Raw genomic sequence first — 19,462 nt, 5'->3', positions numbered from 1 at the left:
TACTCTGCACTAGGGCTGCTTGATATAGCGAAAATTAACTGTTTACAAAATGTATCCATGTGCGATACACGTATCGCAACAGACTACTTGAACTGCTAACACACTCTGCATATCAATATATTTGGTCAATCAGATGGAGCCCGGCTGCCTGACATACTATGTTAAAAAAATGAATATCATTGACAGGCCTGTTCAACGTTTTTCCTGCATAGATATTTCCGAGCGTCTCCATCAAATTTCGTGCCACCACCACCTCCCAACTTCTAGTACAGTGGAAACTTCTAGTGATCACGTTTATCCCAGGTCAAATTGATGTCAATATTTGATTGATTAATATTTAAAAGAATTGCATTGCTTCTTTATTATAGTCCCAGAACCTTAGGGAAATGTAACAGCACACAGACACACACACAGACTATTTTTGTCTGTCTGTCCTAATATCATGCAGCCCTACTCTGCACCTAGTAATGTGGACTGCACATCCATTTTAAATATATTTGCTTTCCTGGTCTCTACTGAGAACTAACAGCCCATCACACCCTTGTTTGTGCTCTGGACTGTTTTGAGGGCAGTAGTTCAGGAGGGTTTTTGGATGCCATGCCTCGACAAACCCCACGTCCACTGCCCTTTTGCCTGCCTCCAATGTATTCTCCCCTGTGCCAGCTCGGCCCGGAGCAGATGGGTTGGATCGGCATGGCATCACACCAGCGGACACAGTGGCATGTCAAACAACCGGTCACAGGCCAGCACAGGCATACTGTACTGCCATATGGGAATAATGTTTGCTAAGATCACGTTGAATAGGGACACAGAGTAGGATGCATGATTTGCCTGCAAATCTGTATAAATTGATAAAATGGCCAGGGTATATATGTCTGAAAGAACGCACAGCAAAGATAATTTATGAGAGACGATAGTCAAGGCTTTAAACTTCCCTGCTGCAAGCACCATTGCACACACTCAGATGGGCACGTGCACAAACACAAACACACGCTTCTAATCTTATGACAGTTATAGCAGCAGACACACACTGTGCACCCACACTTGGCATCAGACACACTCACAATCACAATCCACTCTATCCATCATCAGACAGCAATGAAGGACACACACACACACACACACACACACACAATGCTAAACTACACTCTCCAGCCCTGACACTTGCTCTCATTCACACACCGACACACACGCCCTCCCCTCGGTGTTCCGCAGACGGTGATGATGGCCTGTGTTTGGGAAGTTAATGGCTGTTTGCTCCTCACAACCTTCACACTTGATTACCCCAGTCGACTGCTGTCTGGACAGCAGGGCCACAACTCGACACCATACAACCCCGCTGCCGCTGCTCTCATATGCTAAACACGTTTGTTAGAAATGTTAATGGGAGATTGAGGACGCTCTATGCAAAATGCTATGTGTCAAATCCCTTATGAAATGCAAACAGGGCATAGTGCTATCTGTCAAAGTTTGCTGGTGTTATTTAAAACAAAAATGATTTATCACTGCATTTAACAAGCAAAGAAAAGGTACATTGTGACAGGTGGGAGAGCAGACTTTGATTCCAAAAGTGTTTAGAAATATGCAGGTCACATGTTTATTCATTCATTCATGATCATTATCTGATTTGCATTATCAAAGTGAGGTAATGTTATGCCCAATGGCTCATTTGGGGAATTACTATAAACTGAAGGAAATGACACAGCCAACTGTAGGGTTGCAGATAATAGCAGGGGTGATTAAAACACTGAAAACCCTGCAGACTATGGTGGCGTGAAAGTAGCCTGAGAATTAACATTTACGCAGAGGTGTTACAATTACCTGGACCTGATCTTTACAGTTTAATAGTCTCAGGTTTCTTTAATCGATGTATTTATAAAATAATACAGTAAAGTTATTGGTAGTTAAAGCAAATATGTAAGCTTTTAATTCAAAGTAATTGAATTAAATATTAGATAGTAGAAATGATGGTTGGGTAAATACGAATAGTTTAAATGAGTGACGAGGAAACATAAACATTTGTTTAATATAATTTTAATGTTAATTAAAAACTACTTAATATCACTTTTACTTAACACCCTCTGATATGTTCTCTCAATCCTTATGGCAGGAAATAATGAAGTGAATACAGTGTTCTGCAATCATATGTCTGAAATTGTAGATGCAGATAGTGTTTCCCATCAGTAAAATGCTTCCCTCTAATACACAAACCCACCAGCAGGCAATCAGGTTTATTCATCATGTGTGGGCCTCTCTGGCTCATTTCTGTTAAAAAAAACTCTTTACATCCTGCATAGAGGAACGGCGGAATCCAAAGCTTTTAAAGCTGTTGGTTACTGACGATGAGAAAACTTCACCTTTCAAAATGATCTCTTATTCAGAACAAAATACTACTGACTGACAATGAGCCAGTCAGGAGATCTACGCCCCATAATCGCTGAGGAGTTTAGCCTGCATTTTCAAATAAGTACCATTTGTTTTGACTGAAGCATGATGGTTCTTGAAACCTAACTGAAACTCTATCAATGCAAATGACCTATTAGCTATGATCGCATGTCATACTGTATATTTGGCCGGTTTCTCTTCTACAGCCATCGAGGGCTCTGCAGAAGTCCCATGACAGGTTGTAGTTGTATTTTGTGTTCATGAAATGTAATGTTCTAGATTCTGTGGAAACTATTGGAGAGGGTATATTCATTGCACTGCATTTCTTTTGAGCTTAGTCATACTGTTTTAGACTGGGGACATCTTTCATCTTTTGCTCGGTTGCAATCGGTAGAGGTGAACACAAAAGTGCTCCCTTTCTAAACAAGCGTCTTTTTGACATATTGTAGGTTTTAATGATTCAATCTGTTGAGAATGCTTCTTGTTTAAGAAAAGTTTACTTCTGGAGTTAGACAGGTGTTCTTGTGTAGTGGAAATGAAGGACAGGCGTATATAAAGTATGATTTGTTCTCATATACTTATAATGCTACTTCAGTGCCACCAACACTGCCAACACTGTTTACGTATTTCACATATTTATTGAAGCTAATTACAACACTACAGGTGGCTGTGTCATTTCCTACGGTTTATAATAATTCCCATTGAGCAGAACATGACCTCACTTTCAAATGGAAATCAGATAATGAGACATGGCTTAGTTTTTAAATATGAATCACACTGGAAGGTCTTCGGGTGATTTTCACTTCTTTGCTTTGTGACTGTCTTGTAATCTTGTTTGCTTTGATTAGAAGACCACATATCCATTCAAAGCTCTGTGATAAAGAAATTATGAGCACAACACTATGTTTTTAATTAACTTAAAGTCTATTAATTACAGCCACAGACGCATTGTGATTTGAATGGGCCTTGGTTTAAGACAAAAATGTTTACAATAAATATGCCACGGTGAGCACAGACAAATATTTATCCTTTGGCTAATTGTGAGTCATTTAGATTGTTTTTTTTTTCTCTATTTAGAATCTAATATCGAAACAAGATAAATATGCCTCCTTGAAATGAACAAGTAAGCAATGAAACACATTATAATGAAAAACGTGCACATACGAGTAAAACAAATGGGGTTTTACAGTGAATTTCAGTCTACTGCTCAGTTTAATTCAACAGCATTGTTCACTGGTCTTTTCCATGTACATCTTAAAATAAGTCCTGGAAGATTTGCTGAACTCAATGTTGAGAAAAACCTGTTAAACGAACCGTAAAATGACTCGTTTCTCATAACTATGTATTCAAGTACATATAAAGACAAAGGACTATGTAAATTAGGCCCTATTTAGAAACATATGGCTGTTACATCATGATTTGCGACCAGTAACTGCCTTCATCGACTTTCAGATTTGAAAATGTCTTGTTTAAATATGAGTCAAGCAATAGTGAAAGTGGAGTCTGTTTTGGCCATGCCAGATAGAATTTCTTCAGTCATTTTGCAGAAAGGATCATTTACCAAATGGTTATAATATACACATACACACACCATAGAAGTAGAAATTTATTTTCTACTGCTGTGCTCTGTGGTCTATGACAGCGGTGAGAGTTCTTCAATGGAGGCAAGTGACCCATATGGACAAGATATTTTTCTGTAAATGCAAAGACCAATAGCAGCAGGTTATATAAGTCTGCAGCAGTTAATATGGTTTCTATGGCGGAGACAGGAATGTCTTTGCTTTTCAGAGATATCGGGATAAGACCTCCTTTGACGATAATGCCATTTGGCTCCCATCTTAAGATATCATGTTTTCTATCTCAAAGGAGTGGAGGCCTATCGCTGCAGATCTAATGAAAAGCTGGGCGTGTGTGTGAATGTGTCTGTGAGTGCAAGCGAGTGTGCCTGCACGCGTCTGTTCTAAATGGCAGCTGTATGCTAACAGCAAAAAAGTGCTGTGATGAAAATGAAAGATATGAGCAGATTACTCTGATAAAAATGCAAGGAGACATCTACATCAAGACCTTCCATTTATCGGCCCTTTCCCGCTTCCCACTCCTCAATTTACAGTTGCTGCTCACTACATTTATGTTTTTTTCTTTCCTCCCACTAACCATTGTCACAATTCTAACCCACATTTCTAAACAATTAATCCATCAAGTCCTCCCCCCCCCCCCCCCCCAAAGCAGCTCTCTGTTCTGCGTTATGTGTCATATAAATCTGTGAAGAGAGCTATTTCTTTGAGGGGAGTGGAAGGGTTGTGGGGCTGTATTTTTGTGGGCGTATGAAAGGGACTGATGATTGTTGAGTGGGGGGTCTGGCAGTAAGCTGAGGACACCATAGCATGCTGACACAACAGCAAAACAGCCCCCTTGCAGCAGCATCCAAAACATCTCAAGCGTGGTGCTGCATCACGAACATGGACTAGAAAGAGGGGAGGTGGCCGAGTATGAAACTGTGTGTGGGTTTGTATGGCTATGATGATAAGGGAGGGGTCGATGAAAGAAGACAAATAAGAAGTGAGGGGAGCAGCAAACAGATTATAACCCTCAGCCATGATTATCTACGCCTGCCACTCTGACCCCGTGCACCAATTACTGTGATAAGGCAGCCACTGTGTTCATGTTTGTGTGACAACGAGAGTCCCACTTTGAGGCAGAAATATGTGTGCAATGCTTTCTCGCATACAGACATTTGTATTCACTGCCTGCTATCAGCGGCCACACACTTTCTCTTTCCCACTGTTCTCGCCGATGTGCAGGAGGGGTGTGCTGGTGCTTTAGCATCCATGACAAGATAACCGTTGTTGATAGCCTCTTGAATTGCAGATGGCCACCGCAGGAAGACATATTTGAGTCTGGAAGATGTTGAGAGGACAGCAGATTGATTTTGTGAAGCTGGGAATAAATCATATATTTTGCCCTTCCTCTCAAGAGTTTTGGAGCTCCCTTTGGATCTTCAAACACAGGCAACACACTTCTTCCCTTTCATACTACCATCTGCAACCTCCCTCCTTACTTTCCCATTTGATGCTCACCCTCCATCGCCTGCTTCTTATCAGTTTCCTTCGTCCTCACAGTTTCTTTTTTTCCTTCCCCCTGCTCACATCTTGTACCCTAGCATTCTAGAAAAAGGTCCCGGGGGAATGCTGATTTATGATTTAAACCGCATTTCCCACCATGATGTGGCAGGAGGGGATGGCCCCTTGGGATAGCCATCAGTCCTGCAAGGCAGGATGGGCTTAGACAGCTCCAGGCTGTTGCGGGTTCTCTCATTAGAGTCTGTGTAATGAGTCCAGATCTAACCTGTCGCCGTCGCCACGCAGCGCTGCAAGGAGCCAGACTGATCATGGACTGAAGCTATGCCCATCAGGCAGCAACATCCAAATTCAACATAGAGGCATTGCTCTCAATGCAGTTGTTGATATGGGATGAATTCGATATATCTTTGTTCTGTGTTAACAAAAAATCTGTGAAAAACAATTGCAAAAGGAGATTCCACCCAATGCGGATATGGGACATTTTTTTTCTACTGATGGAGAAAACAACAGTGGGATAAGCACTTAAGGTTTACTCGTTGGAATAGTGATTGCATGCTCCCATGGTACCTAAACTAAAAGTGTTTGGGCTTATATATAAATATTGAGATTTTCTTCTAACACTTCCACAATTTCAAAAACGATAAGTGGTTTCATGAAATCCTCAGCATCAGTAGAGCTAAAACACTTAAAAACCACAGGACCTTTTTTAAATCTTATTTGAAAATATTGACATAATAAAACTAGTGTAACTGTGATTCTTAGGGCATTAAGACAAATCAGAGGACGTCAACACCCAATCAACCAAACAATTACTTCCCAGGTCATTTATAATCCTTATGAATTGTTCAAGTCTGAACCCAATTGGCCATTACACAGGTAGAAACTGAACTTTATATGCTTATATCATGACATTTTTTCTAGGGACGGGAATCGGCAGGGACCTCCCGATGCGATACAGTCACGCTACTTAGGTGGCGATATGATATGTATTGCGATTCTGTGGGTATTGTGATTCTGTAAGTATTGCGATTCGATATTCAGATTTCTTGCGATCTTTTTAAAAAAAAATACTGGACCATGGAAAACAGTTGAATCATACCTTCAAATACAACACAGTCAAATTCACTTAGAGCTTTACAAGTTTTATTTCAAACTTAATGACTGTCGGGGAGCCAATAGAGAAAATAAATAAAAATGTGCCCTATTATTGTATAGTCCCTGTCAACTGCACACAAACTGACAGACTAAGAAATGTATGCCACTTAGGCTACTTTTAAACAATAAATAAAAGGTAAATTAAATAGAATGAATAAAAGTTTGCTTAAAAAATAAACTTTGAAATAAACAAAAAGTAGGCTATGCTTCACTTTTGTTTGCATGTAGGCTATACAAGGCTAGAGCTTCGATATGTTTGGATTATTGTGCAAAAACAAGAGGTGGTCAACTTGCTCTTTTTTGTGGTAAAATTTCACCCAGTTGTTGGCCAAAACTGCATACCTGAAAAGGTATAATCAGACACACACTGTTCAGGTCCCAGCCGGGAAAGAGACAAGCTTGCTATCCTCCTGCCCAACATGCTCCACAAGCCGTTCAGAGGAAAGTGTATTCCTTAACATGGCTGCCTCCTGATACTAGACCAGGCCCCGGGACGAGATACAGAATGTACCGTTTTTCCACCTTTTCTATAGCCTGGATGCCAGACGAATTTAGCCCCGCCCACAACATTTTGGTCGGGCAGTTCGGTCTGGAGTCGCTCCATTGGGAAAAAATTATGGGGCGTGTTTCAACTGACCAGGAAGTAAAATTCCTCTTCGCTCAATTGGATAGACCTACAACCAATCAGAGCAACGTAGTATGTGACGTATGCTAAGCAACGCATTGTGAGTTATTTACTAACGCCGGGTTCACACCGGACGCTTCAGCGCAGCGCCAAGCCTTAAATAACAGCTGGCTCCCATCCACTCCCATGTTAAAACTTTGTGCCGGTCACACCGGAGGCTGAAGCACCGCGAGGCAGCCTTGGCGCAGCGCGGAGCTTCAGCCTCCGGTGTGACCGGCACAAAGCCGTGCAGCGATCTACTGGATCAACGGGTGATATTATTAGCGCTGCCCGGCGGTTCAGCGTCGCTTCAGTGTCCGTTGTGAACAGCCAAGCGCCGGGGCGATAGGGATTAGCGCGGTGCTCTGGCGTCGCCTCCACGTTCTGTGTTCCTCTTTCAAAATGAATGCGCTGTCGATGTCTTCTAAAACAGACTCAATGGCAGCATCTACACATCTCAGCTCGCCAGCGGCAGGCATGTTTGTTGAAAACGAATTCAACCCGAGGGCACGGTGATGACGTGGTTGATTACGTTACCGTTGATCATCTGTCAATCATCGTATAAAGCCCGCCCTGACAATCTGATTGGCCCGGTTGGGCCATAATTTTTTCCCAATGGAGCGACTCCAGACCGAACTGCCCGACCAAATTGTTGTGGGCGGGGCTAAGTTCGTCTGGCATCCAGGCTACCTTTTCTATGTTAAATAATTGAAATTGCCAAGAGTAGAAGTCAACAGTGGAGATTGGTGTGGACGATTCCTACAAGACAAACTGAGGCAAGATGGAAATCTCCTCATCCTGTTTGGTCTAGTAAGCAGATTGCCTGAGGTGTCTATAAAGTTCAGAGAGCACAGACAGGAGGAAGAAAGGATGGAGTAAATGTATAAAGAAATGATACAAGGCACAGTGTCATATTCCTTAGATCTTCTTCATTCAGCCGATATTACTCATAATCCCTGTCTTCCCTGTTTCCCTCTTCTGTCTTTGTCTCATTCTCTTTCCACTCGTTCATCTGTCAGTGGACATCAGTGTATATCCGCAGTCACCACCCCCCTGCACTGTGTTGTCAATGTAAGTTTTGTCTCCATCTGATGCACAACCCCCCCCTCCCCCCCCTCCTGCTATAACTTCTCTCTCCTTTGGGTTCAACATTGAAGGGCCTTTAACAGTGAAACAGTTGTGGAATGTTTTTTAGGCCGCTGAGCATTAAATCAGAGCAGAGCACTGCTTTAAAATAGTTAATATAAATGATATACGACTAAGCTTTGTACGTTTTTCGTACAACTATGGTCCATCACCTTCCCAGCATGTCCTTCAGCTGGAGTACCCTTCCATTTGTGAGTACTTGGCAATAACAGCGCGTCGACTCATTTGTGCAACTCCGTACAGCGGGAGTGTTTTGGCTGATCGACTCTCCTGAGCTGCTTTTAACAGCAACAAACAGAAGAAAATATTCTGCATCTCAAAAATGTATTCACATGAATACAATAAACACAATATAGGGGAAGTCAATAACTGTTTAATAAAATATTTTAAACAACCGACAAGGACATTCTCAGCTGGTCGATCAACCAGACTGCAAAATTGAGACTGTAAGAGCTGTTTGTGATTACTGTAGTGGGCTATTATGACTATTGTAATTCTACTTGAACATACTGACAGAAGCTGGCCTCAGACTACATAAATTGCCATCCTCACACCAACACTATGCATAGTGACAGAACGAGGTCAGAGTACATCTTGATGCATCAACACATGCAAAGAGCAAAATTTGATACAATATGGGAAAATGTATTGAAGTTGAGGGAGAGTTATTCAGTACATGATCATGGGCCTTGACGTTGTTTGACACCAGCAAATAAACCGAACAAATAAGAAGAAGATGACGTTGCATGAATGCATGTATTTCTGTGAATGGTGATTTCCATGTTGTTGAAAAATGATTGATGAACGACAACCTGCTACTGCTAGGCAACTGTCAGGAAGAGCTCACTGGTGCTTAGCAGCTGGCTAGTATCACACGGACGACTCTTAATTAAAGTTAAACTTGTTAACTGTTGGGAAATGTGCAACTAATTGCTGTTATCCATCGCTGACCTAGATGATTGCTTGTAACATAAATCTATTTATATCTAATGGTGCAGCCATACTACGAGGGTGCACATATCCAAGACAATATGTTAATAACACACTTCTTATTGGCCCTTTGCATCACATTGGGCCTGGAGTTTTGGAGGATAAAATGAACATTAAATATAAAGAGGGGCTAACCTCCATTGGAGCATTAAATTGACTTAAAAAATCAAATACCAATCCAAGCATATCCAAAATAAATGTTAAACAGTCTAACTCTGATACATGCTTAAACTTCACAAACTGTAGGATGCTGTGCTGGGGGCAGCTTCTAGTGCCTACTGCAAATCCATCTTTGACATCTATTTGGTTGAGTTGGGCCAGGATGACTCATGATGTAAGTGAGTTATTGGAAACTCATTCAAATTCAATATTGGTATGAGTAAGAGTAAGAGAGCTATCTGCTTTGAGACAAATGAGGGAGCTGGGGCGGCAGATAAGAACCCAATTCAATACAAATTGGAGTGAACACACAATACTTTCAAATTTAAAAAGGCCATGATACGGGCTGTCTCTGAGCACATGTACTTACTCTGCAGTGGAAATTGATACAGGGTTCCATGAACTCTGCTCATGACTATGGAGAACACATGTGGAGGATTGAGACAGCTGAGATCAAACTGGGAGCAAACAGCAAAAAGTTAGGAAGGTGACAGAGATATGCTCCCTATCTGTGTGTGTATTAATTTATCTGCTCACTATGTTTCATGGGATGCATCTATGAATGCATATGCATGCCTCCATGAGCATCAGTGTTGGTTTGAATGAATATATAAGTGACAACATTGGAGAGTAATGTACTAATCATCTTGCACTAAAACTCATCACTGTGCTATACTTATCGGTGTTTGACATCGCTAAATAAAATGTGAACAGACATTTACATAGCTGGGAAATTAATTGATTATGGGACAGGTAGTATGTCATCGGAAAAAATATACTGATGTATTAAGTTACAATAAGGGAAGATAACGTACTGGGAGGTTAGTGGTACTTTTATTCACTCTAGAGCAGGATAAGTGTGCAGTTAGCCCGGTGTGCAAGTGGGTTAAGCCACCAAAAAAGACGAAGTGTAACAGAGACTGAATGTGGATCTTTTGTCAAATTACTGTTATCAAATACCCCATATTACCTTCAGGCCCGGCCTCACCTCTAAGAAGATGGACTTTTCAGACTCTAGGTTATACATGGACATAGAATAAAATGGAAAAGTTGAGAGCACTTAAGATGAAGAGATATCTCATTACAAGTTGCATCTAGTACATAGCCTCTAAAAAGAGAATGTTTACCTTTTGAGGATCAGAAACTAAAAGTAAAGGCTGCTGTTGACGATAATGTCTTCATATCACCCAAGATATGAATGTGAAATAGTATTTTGCATTTTATTGTATAAGAGCGCTGCATAGAAAAGCATAATCTCAGTTTCCCAAAATGTTCCCATCCCATATTTTGAATTAACCATAACCACAACCTAACCTTAACCAAGTGTTTAAAATGCCATTTGCAGAATAAATGAATAGACTAAATTTAATATAAAAGTGACAAAACTTGATATCAGTGGTTCTGTTAGGTAACACAAAAAACAGATCATATTCAGCCCTTTTCACAGAATGTCTACTCATATAAAGTGTCAATGAGTTCCATGAGTATTACTTTTAGGTTTTGATGGTAAGCGATCCTTACAAACTGAACTGTGATCAGATCAGATACTCTATCTACACACAGACACAATGTGTCTCAGACTGCTCTGGAGAGTGGACTTGCAGGTGGATAGGCCAAAGGGTATGACATTAGCAGATGGACCACTTGTGCCCCACATGCTAGCCATATGTCAGGCCAAATTTAATCTGGCACTAAGAGAAGGTGTTGCCGGCTGCAGAAAGGCCACCTTTCCAGCAGATATCATCAGCCCGACACCCTGACCTGAATGCAGCAGAAGGCTTACAGCTCTGCTCCATATAATGTCTGGTTGCATTACGGTGGGAGAGCAGGGTTAAAATATATCACAATAAAAACACAGGGTTGAACTATCACTTCCTAAGCCTCGCTTGCCCTGCAAAGTCCAGAAATAACAAAAAGGGTCAAAGGTTCGATAGTGTACAGTACAGCATTACAACCACACACCCAAAAACTGTTATTTCAATCATCTCTTTTTTCTGAAGCTCTTTTTGTACAAAATGGTTACAGTTTAAACTGCTGGGATCATCAGTATGCCGAGAATATTATTATTAAATCGTATTGTTCATTTCAAGTACTTTGCACAGGATATGGTGCAGTGATGTGATGTTAAAGTTATGGTGGGATACAGAAATTCATATTCTAATCCAGCAGTCACAGGCTAGTGTAAACATCTATATGCAAAGTTGGGTCAAATTCACTTTAAGGTGCAAGGGATATAAATGTTTATCGCTACACACTGCTGCTAATGTAAATACGATCAAGAAAGCCGACATGCATGGGGCAACCAGTGGAGACTTTGGTGCACTGATTTTCTGAATCAAATTCAAGGCTTTAAAAGAGTAGGAAATCTACCGGGAGATGTCATGGCATAGAATAAATTGTTTGCAGCTCTGCCTGGTTCGCTCTCCCTCTTTTTCCCTGGTCTCTCCTGCTCTACTTTATACACTCAAACACTCATACTTAAGAATCTTTAAGAAAGTGTGACCGAGTGCCCACAAAGCAGGGCACTGCTGTACAAGGATGCTCAGTCAACCAAGGAAATGTAAAGGTTAAATATAAAACATTCCTGGTAAATAAAAAAAACGCAGTGGCCCAAATTCACAAAACAATGACTAAGGACAACATTTCTAATGTTATTTTTAGTTATATGAGGAAAGCTGGCAGCACTGGAAGACTGAGTGACTATAAAAAAATAAGAAATGTCCTGTTCTGTGACCTCAACCACCTTATACATGACTTGTAACAATCCAACACAATCTACACCGGGTCTAACAAGCCCAACAGAAAAGGTTTAGATCCCTGAGGTGGGAGAAAAACACACAGCTTCCCTCTCCCTCTCCCTCTCCTCCCTTACTGCAGAGATCACTTACTATCCCCAGTGCTTGCCCGACATCTAGTGGTTAACTTTGGGTATGGACATTTTGCATGGATTGTTTGAATTGTGTGTCACGCCATTGGCTCCACACATAACAAGTGATGTTATTCATCGTGCATAAAGGCCACCTCCATGCAACGTGGAGGCGTTTGAAGTCAGGAATAAATAGCGTTAACATTGCATTTAAGCGCCTACACACGGCACAAGTAGCAAAAGGCACAGAGCACATGCAAACACATCTGTATGAGGCTACAACAGCTCCAGTGACTACACCATTTTTACAACTTTAACCATCACCACACCATAGCCCTTTACATAAAGCCATAATCTAACTTCAACCTCAGATCCTTATTTAAACCTGATCACTGTTACTGTAAACTAACGGACCACGCAGACACTCCAGGGGAAATGCCGGTTTATTTACAGAGAAAGGTTCAACCAGCTCCTGTACACACTGTCCAGCACTGGACTGGTCACATTATAAAACATGCTTGGTCATCGCAGCCCATTCTGCTGACTACAGATATTCAATACATAAACAAAATAAAACGGTGCAGGCGCCATGACGCACTTCAGCTAAATACAAACACAACAGAAACTTAACTTCTGCGCAAACAACAGCTTGGGATTTAACCCACGTGGGCCCCTCACACCGAGCGAATACAGAGAAAACACTTAAATGATCGTTAACTGACGCACTTCGCCTCCATTACATCGACGCCTCACAAAGCTTTTCTGTTTCATATTGTGGTGAAACCGACCTGTTGCCTCCAGTCGTCCATTTGCAGCACTAATTAGCGTTAACAAGCAAAAGCTGCGCACAAACTCACACAGCTCATTAGCATCACCTGCTGGCACAACATGGGCACTACACGGCGCTCCATGAACGGCCCCATTATTAATCCATTCATACGCGCTAACCTGGAAACACAAACCGCAACAGAAAGGAGAACAACTTAAAAACACAATAACTGGTAGTAATTTAAAACACACAAGCACAAACATGCGATTTTCTCCATTGCTGTCATTGGGGGCTGGCAGCACTTACCTGTGGGCTAGTTGCTCAACTGTCACAGGCCATGATAGAAATAAGTGTTTGCTATCATTCTGTCAGCACGGGGCACGCTAACACAAGCTTTCTCCAAACATGAAGCACACACACACACACACACACACAACAGGTGCTGCCTCCCCTCTCCGCGGATAATCAATTAGCTTTCTGGGAACAAACCGGAGTTTGGCCCACGTAGAGAAGAAGCAGCACCTGCCTGTGCTGCCGTGCGGGGCCGTGCGGAGCCGAGACTCAGCGCCTCATTATAGAAAACAGGAGAATCCGACAGGGGAGTGTGAAGTGGCCCTTTTCTGCATGTGTGTGTTTTGACATGGGAATGAACAGAATGGGAAATGATCAGGGAAATAATGAAGTGATATTATCTATTGCTGTTGGCAAGCGGGATGAAAACTACTTATGATTATACAAGTGAAACATTCATTAAATCTGGGACAGAAAAGAGGACAAATAAAGTGACAGCACTTATGGAAAGAAGGAGACTACAACTTAGATTATGCATTGTACACAAATATTAAATAAAGTTTATGAAATAAGGCTAAATGAAAAATGGCATTGAGAGAGAATGTAAAGGAAAACAAAACAAAACAATGCTTACTAGAATGAAAGAAAATATGGAAGAATGGAAACAAGGGTAATGCGAGTTTTGTCACTGATCATTGAGGTCAGGAGAGAGCAGAAAAGGGCCACTGCACAGAATCAAGATGAGATAGACAGATACATTGCTTTTTTTAGTCAGAAGAATGGATAGAACCACTTACTGAGGCTACAGTCTATCCTGATACAATCTGGCGGGAGAGAGAGCGAAATGGTGAGTTGAAATAAAAAAAAAAATAAAAAAAAGAGAAAGAGAGAGAGAGACAAAAAGAAAGAAAGAAGAGAAAGGATAAAGAGAAAAAAAAAGACATTTTACATCCTTCAAGGTACATTCTGCAGACAATCATTGCTCTGGGGCCACCATCCGGGGACAGACTCTGAGTCAGGATCACCCTTTTCCTCCATCAGTCCCATCATTCATCCCCTTTCCACCCACTGCCCCCAAAGCACCGCAGAAGACTAGGCTCACACCGTGGGATCTATACGGCAGGACAGCAGGAAGCCATGTTGGCACTGCTCTTATCATAACAACTACATAAGCTATTCAAAGTGCTCTCTGGTTAGCATATGAGCACATAATAAAAAGTTCATGTGATTTAAGAGGCAATATAAAAATTGACATGGTGTTTTTGAAATCATAAGGTTCTATCTGGATGAAGCGTAAAGTATTTAAACCATCCGGCTGAACCTGCATCTAGTTTCTCTGTTTTAATAATATAAAAACAACATTTTGTTTATTTGAATTCCTTTTGTAAATCCTAGTAACACGGCATGAAACACGCTTAATATAATACACATACTGTTAACTTCATTAAACAAGTCAAATAGAGCCTACAATTTCAAAATCACATAGTTTTCACCAAAATGAGATGATAATAACACCAGGTGTTTGCTTTCCTGACGCGGATTGTAAATGAACACTGTGAAGCCCATTATGTCCCCGCTGTGTTCAGATACCCTGCTACCTGCAGCTGCTGTGCTGTCACTAGAGCACAACGTTGTCGTGCCCCCTTAATTTCAACCTTTTTCCCCCTGGCAGTTTGAGAAGCCTTCTGCAGCACTTTGGGGACGAGAAACCCAACAGTGTAAATGACAAGAAAGGGTGATCTGCACATCCCAGCCACCGCACGCCTGGTGCACACAAACCACAAGGAATAAGCCCCTGCTGTGAACTGCTTGCTACAGGCAGTGCGGAGAAAAAATTACAAGCTTAGCTCCCTTAGCAGGGGTCGCTGTAGAATTAAATTGTTATCCCCCCCCATAGAATTACGTCGTTAAATTAATTAACTACTATTCTGCCCCATCTTGTGGTTGCGAGCTACATGTGCATGTGGCAGTGTGGCTGGGTTGTGGTCTCGAGCTGTCAACCGCTACAGAATAGTGGACACAAACAGCCAGGGACCGGCGTCACTTTGCAGAGATATGGCCCGATATAAATACCGGCGCATGGAGATGTATCTACGGGCCACATATGTAGATTGCTTGTGTTTTTTTAGGGAGGATAATACATACAAGGTGGTAACAAGACTGTGCCAGGCGTCATCTGACACCGTTAAACGAGTAGACAGCTGACACATTGCACAGGTTACCGTCATTATCTGTCACTAATAGTGTCTGATAGTGTCAGTCCTGGCATGCTGGTGTGTGCGCTAGAGTTTTTTTTTATTTTCTTATTGTGATAGATCCTGCACCAACTGCTGTGCACGGGGATCTTCAACGTTTTAAGCCTTTCTTTATTCTTTTGCAGGATATCAATAATTGTCACAAGGACTAAAGCTTTAAGAGATATGGAGGACTCCCTGCTGATTGTCAATTGTGGTTCATGTTTGTTGTTAATTAATTTTCTTGCAGGAGTCAGTATTAACATCCTGAGCAGAGCTGTGTAGTGTTTTTGAGGTTTCATTTAAGCAGAATTAAAAGTGGAGGGATGGGACTTTTAATACAATTCATTTCAAGACTTTATGTATTAGATGGGGATTCCCAATAGGTCTGTGGCCCCGTGTGGAGCTTGAGTCACCTACAGCTGTGAGTCGGTCTCTCTGACTGTTTGATCCGAGGGCCGCAGACATACAGGCCATTGAAGGGATGAAAAGTTCCATCTTTTGAGTCATGGCCACTTGGGGGTGATTATGAGCGAGAGGAGAAAAGAGGAAGAGCGAGACAGATATAGAAAAGAGACAGAGAGAGAAATAGAAAAAAGAGGAACGTCCACCTTTGTTTATCCCACCACCTGTTTCCTGTCTCTACGGTGGCTTAAACTCCTATTTTCAAGGGTGCATCTCTGTCACGCTCCTCCTCGCTCACTGCTGAAAGTCTTTTCCTTCAGAGGGATTCAGGACAGACTTAAAGTATCCAGAGCTGGAAGGTCATACCCATCTTCCCCAGGGCGCTAATATTCATCGCAATGAAATTTTAATAAGTCAAAAGGTCTGCATTCACGAAGACGGTTATTAGAGGGAATGCATTCGCTCTCTCCACGGAACCATCCATCTTGCAAACCTCACTCTACAATTTCACTGACCTTCTCCTCTTCAAGATTGCCTTTCAGACCTCTTTAAATCCACTTTAAACTGATGTGTAATTACCAATGATGAGGATGTGTATCTCCTCCTAGCAAAGCCTCTGGGCACAAGTGGACCAGACCAGCCTTTCACATAGCTCCACAACTAAGTGGAATAGAGCAGGACCGTGAGGAGGAGCAAGACAGGAGCAAAGCCACCTTGAAGTTTGTAGAGACAGGTTAGTGGGTTCAGGCTCCGGGTGGGGCCCAGGACGGAGCTTTACAGACGGAGCTTTATAGCGAGAGGAGGTGCTGGGGGGCTTCACAGGGAACAAAAAGAAGACAATGAATGAGGAAGGGATGGGGAGGGATAAGGGGTCCACGAATATGGAACAGAAATGACTGCAAGGTGGCTCCCCACAGTGGGTGAGATAACTGTTCTGGGGATACCTCCCTCACTTCACTTTACATTTTTTTGCTTTTATCTCGTGGCAGCAGGCACTTCATCAAATTGTAGAGGAGAAGTTTCTCTATTCATTCCTCAGTTTTTTTTAAATTAATTATAGCTTTTGAGAACGTTTAGCATTCCTAATGTAAGCTGTTGGGTAATAATGGGTATAAGTTAGCTTTTTAGCTTACTATACCGCCAACTTCACCCAATACATGAAATGAAATCAATTCTTTTAGACAAAACTGATGAAACTGAGGGACAAATTTAGAAGCTTTTTCCCACCCAAAAACGATAGAAAAATAAAAACAAATGCCAAACCATTCCTTTGAGTTCAGCAGTATACGATGCTAAAAGACAGCGTGGAGATGAGGAGACAGGGGGATGCTGAAGGAAAGGTTAGCAGGGACATGTGCCATGAATCACAGTGGCCTACCGAGGTTCACGGTGAGCTTGACTCGGCCTCCGTCTAGCTCCAGGCGCAGGGTGTCTGCCGACTCCTTAGAGGTGGAGGCCATAAGCAGGCCGTAGGCCCGCTGAGACATGAAGCGCAGCACCACATCCTCGGCCTCCGTGTGCATGGTGACTGGCATGATGATCTTCAGGTACATACTGCCATCGTAACTCAGCACCGTCGCCTCTGTGTAGGGGTGAAGGAGAGGACAGAGCAGTGAGAAAGTGGGTATAACTCATGACAAAGGAGGGAATGCTCAGAGTGGAGCAGAGAATCAGACAAAATCAGACGAGGATATCAAATATGTATCCATCCATCCGTTTGAGGGTCGCAGGGGGGATGGGCGAGAGTAGGGGTACACCCTAGTCAGGTCACTAGTATATGACATGGCCAATATATAGAGACAAACAACCAGTAACAGTCACATTTAGAGTTTCAAATCATCCTATCCAAATCTGCAATTGTGTTGGGGGATAAACATGCTAACTCTACAAAGAAAGAACCTGGCAAAACAAGGATTCAAATCAGGAACCTTGTGGGACCTTGCTGACCACTGTACCACCGTATCCCCCTCAACTGCCAATATTCCAGAAATCCAATTACAACCACTTGACAAATGTAATGAGACTGAAAACCCCCCCACAAGAGATGAAGTCCAAACTTCCTTTAGAATAAATGGATCTTCAAATATGTGTCATTATATTAACACATCAGATTTAAATGAAACTAATTATATGTAGGTCAAAATTATTATATATTTAAATGTCTTATCTATTTTAATACATCTATAATATTGAGGGAACATTCAGTGAGAAAGATGAATTTGAGCAAATCCATCAAAAGATGGTAGAAATCATTGCTGTGTTTCTCAGGCAGGTAAGAGGATTAATACAAAGTATGACAGCGTGTAGACAGCTCCTCCAGGCCCTTGTCACTTTTTCTGTTTTAGAAATAACACCTTTAACTGTGTAATCTCCCTGATAAATATAATTGTTTCTTCACTTGTGTCAAGCTGTTGTTTTTAAGTGCAGGGAATATGCTCGGGACTTCTTACATGAACATTATATTTTCATCAAATTACACATCAACTTCCCAAAGCACAAATTGAAAACATTGATTGTTAGAAGAGAGAAACATAAAATTGACATAGTCACATTCTAGAGTCAGACCAGACAAGAGCAGCTGGTTCCTGAGTCATCGTGTCCACAGTCGGTACAACGATGGTTACACCCTTAGATGCAGCCATGCCAGGAACAGACTGCTGTGTAGAGTGACACATCCCAGAGGACTAATCATAATTTATCATGTGGATCAATATGTCTCACCACAGGCTAACATAAGTAGCTGTCAGAGGGGTAATTCACAAGTTTAGGTTTCTGGGTGTACAGGAAAACAATGTTTAAAGATGCAGGAAAGTCCCTGGAGTCAACTGGTAAACACAGTAATGATTTAATCAGACATAGCTGGATCAACACATTTCAACCTCTTTGAAACCTTCTTACCTAAAATGGGATGAAATGTAGAATAAGTCTCTCAGTCATCAAACTAATCCATAGCTCATAAAGCATAATCATTATCGCCCTGGCCCCTCCTCCAAACACCATCGATGATTTTAATTTGATGTGCCTTTGAGGAATCTTGTAATATCCTTGAGGTTTTCTTCGTCAGGTCAATATCATTGATTGTCCCTACACTCTGTTAATCCATGCACTCAGTCTACTGATGGAGAAAGAATTGGCTGGTTATTAGAACAGTGCTCTATGCCACATGCTGCAGTAACACAGAACTCCACTAGATGGCAGAGGAGCATCAGTAAAATGCCACACCTGCCACCTGAGAAACCGTAAAAAGAGCAGCCTTCGAAATAAAGACGTTTCATCCTCTACCTGCACCGACCTGATCTGAATCCCATTTCTCCTTCC

At 41.8% G+C, this 19,462-nt stretch overlaps 1 protein-coding gene across 1 annotated transcript in view; it reads right to left on the bottom strand.

Moving 5' to 3' along the window:
* nrxn2b (neurexin 2b) overlaps positions 1 to 19,462 on the bottom strand; it is a 605,543-nt gene that overhangs the window by 287,413 nt on the left and 298,668 nt on the right. Inside the window, exons 11-12 of the mRNA XM_053415562.1 lie at positions 17,523 to 17,726; positions 14,303 to 14,329 (exon numbers count right to left, since the gene is read on the bottom strand). Coding sequence (XP_053271537.1) covers positions 14,303 to 14,329; positions 17,523 to 17,726 — 231 coding nt within the window. The remainder of the gene's footprint in view (positions 1 to 14,302; positions 14,330 to 17,522; positions 17,727 to 19,462) is intronic.

The sequence above is a fragment of the Pleuronectes platessa genome, chromosome 23 (assembly GCF_947347685.1).
Source record: "Pleuronectes platessa chromosome 23, fPlePla1.1, whole genome shotgun sequence".
Classification (NCBI taxonomy): Eukaryota; Metazoa; Chordata; class Actinopteri; order Pleuronectiformes; family Pleuronectidae; genus Pleuronectes; species Pleuronectes platessa.
Note: the sequence above shows the minus strand (reverse complement) of the source record. Positions and strands in the feature narration are given on the sequence as shown.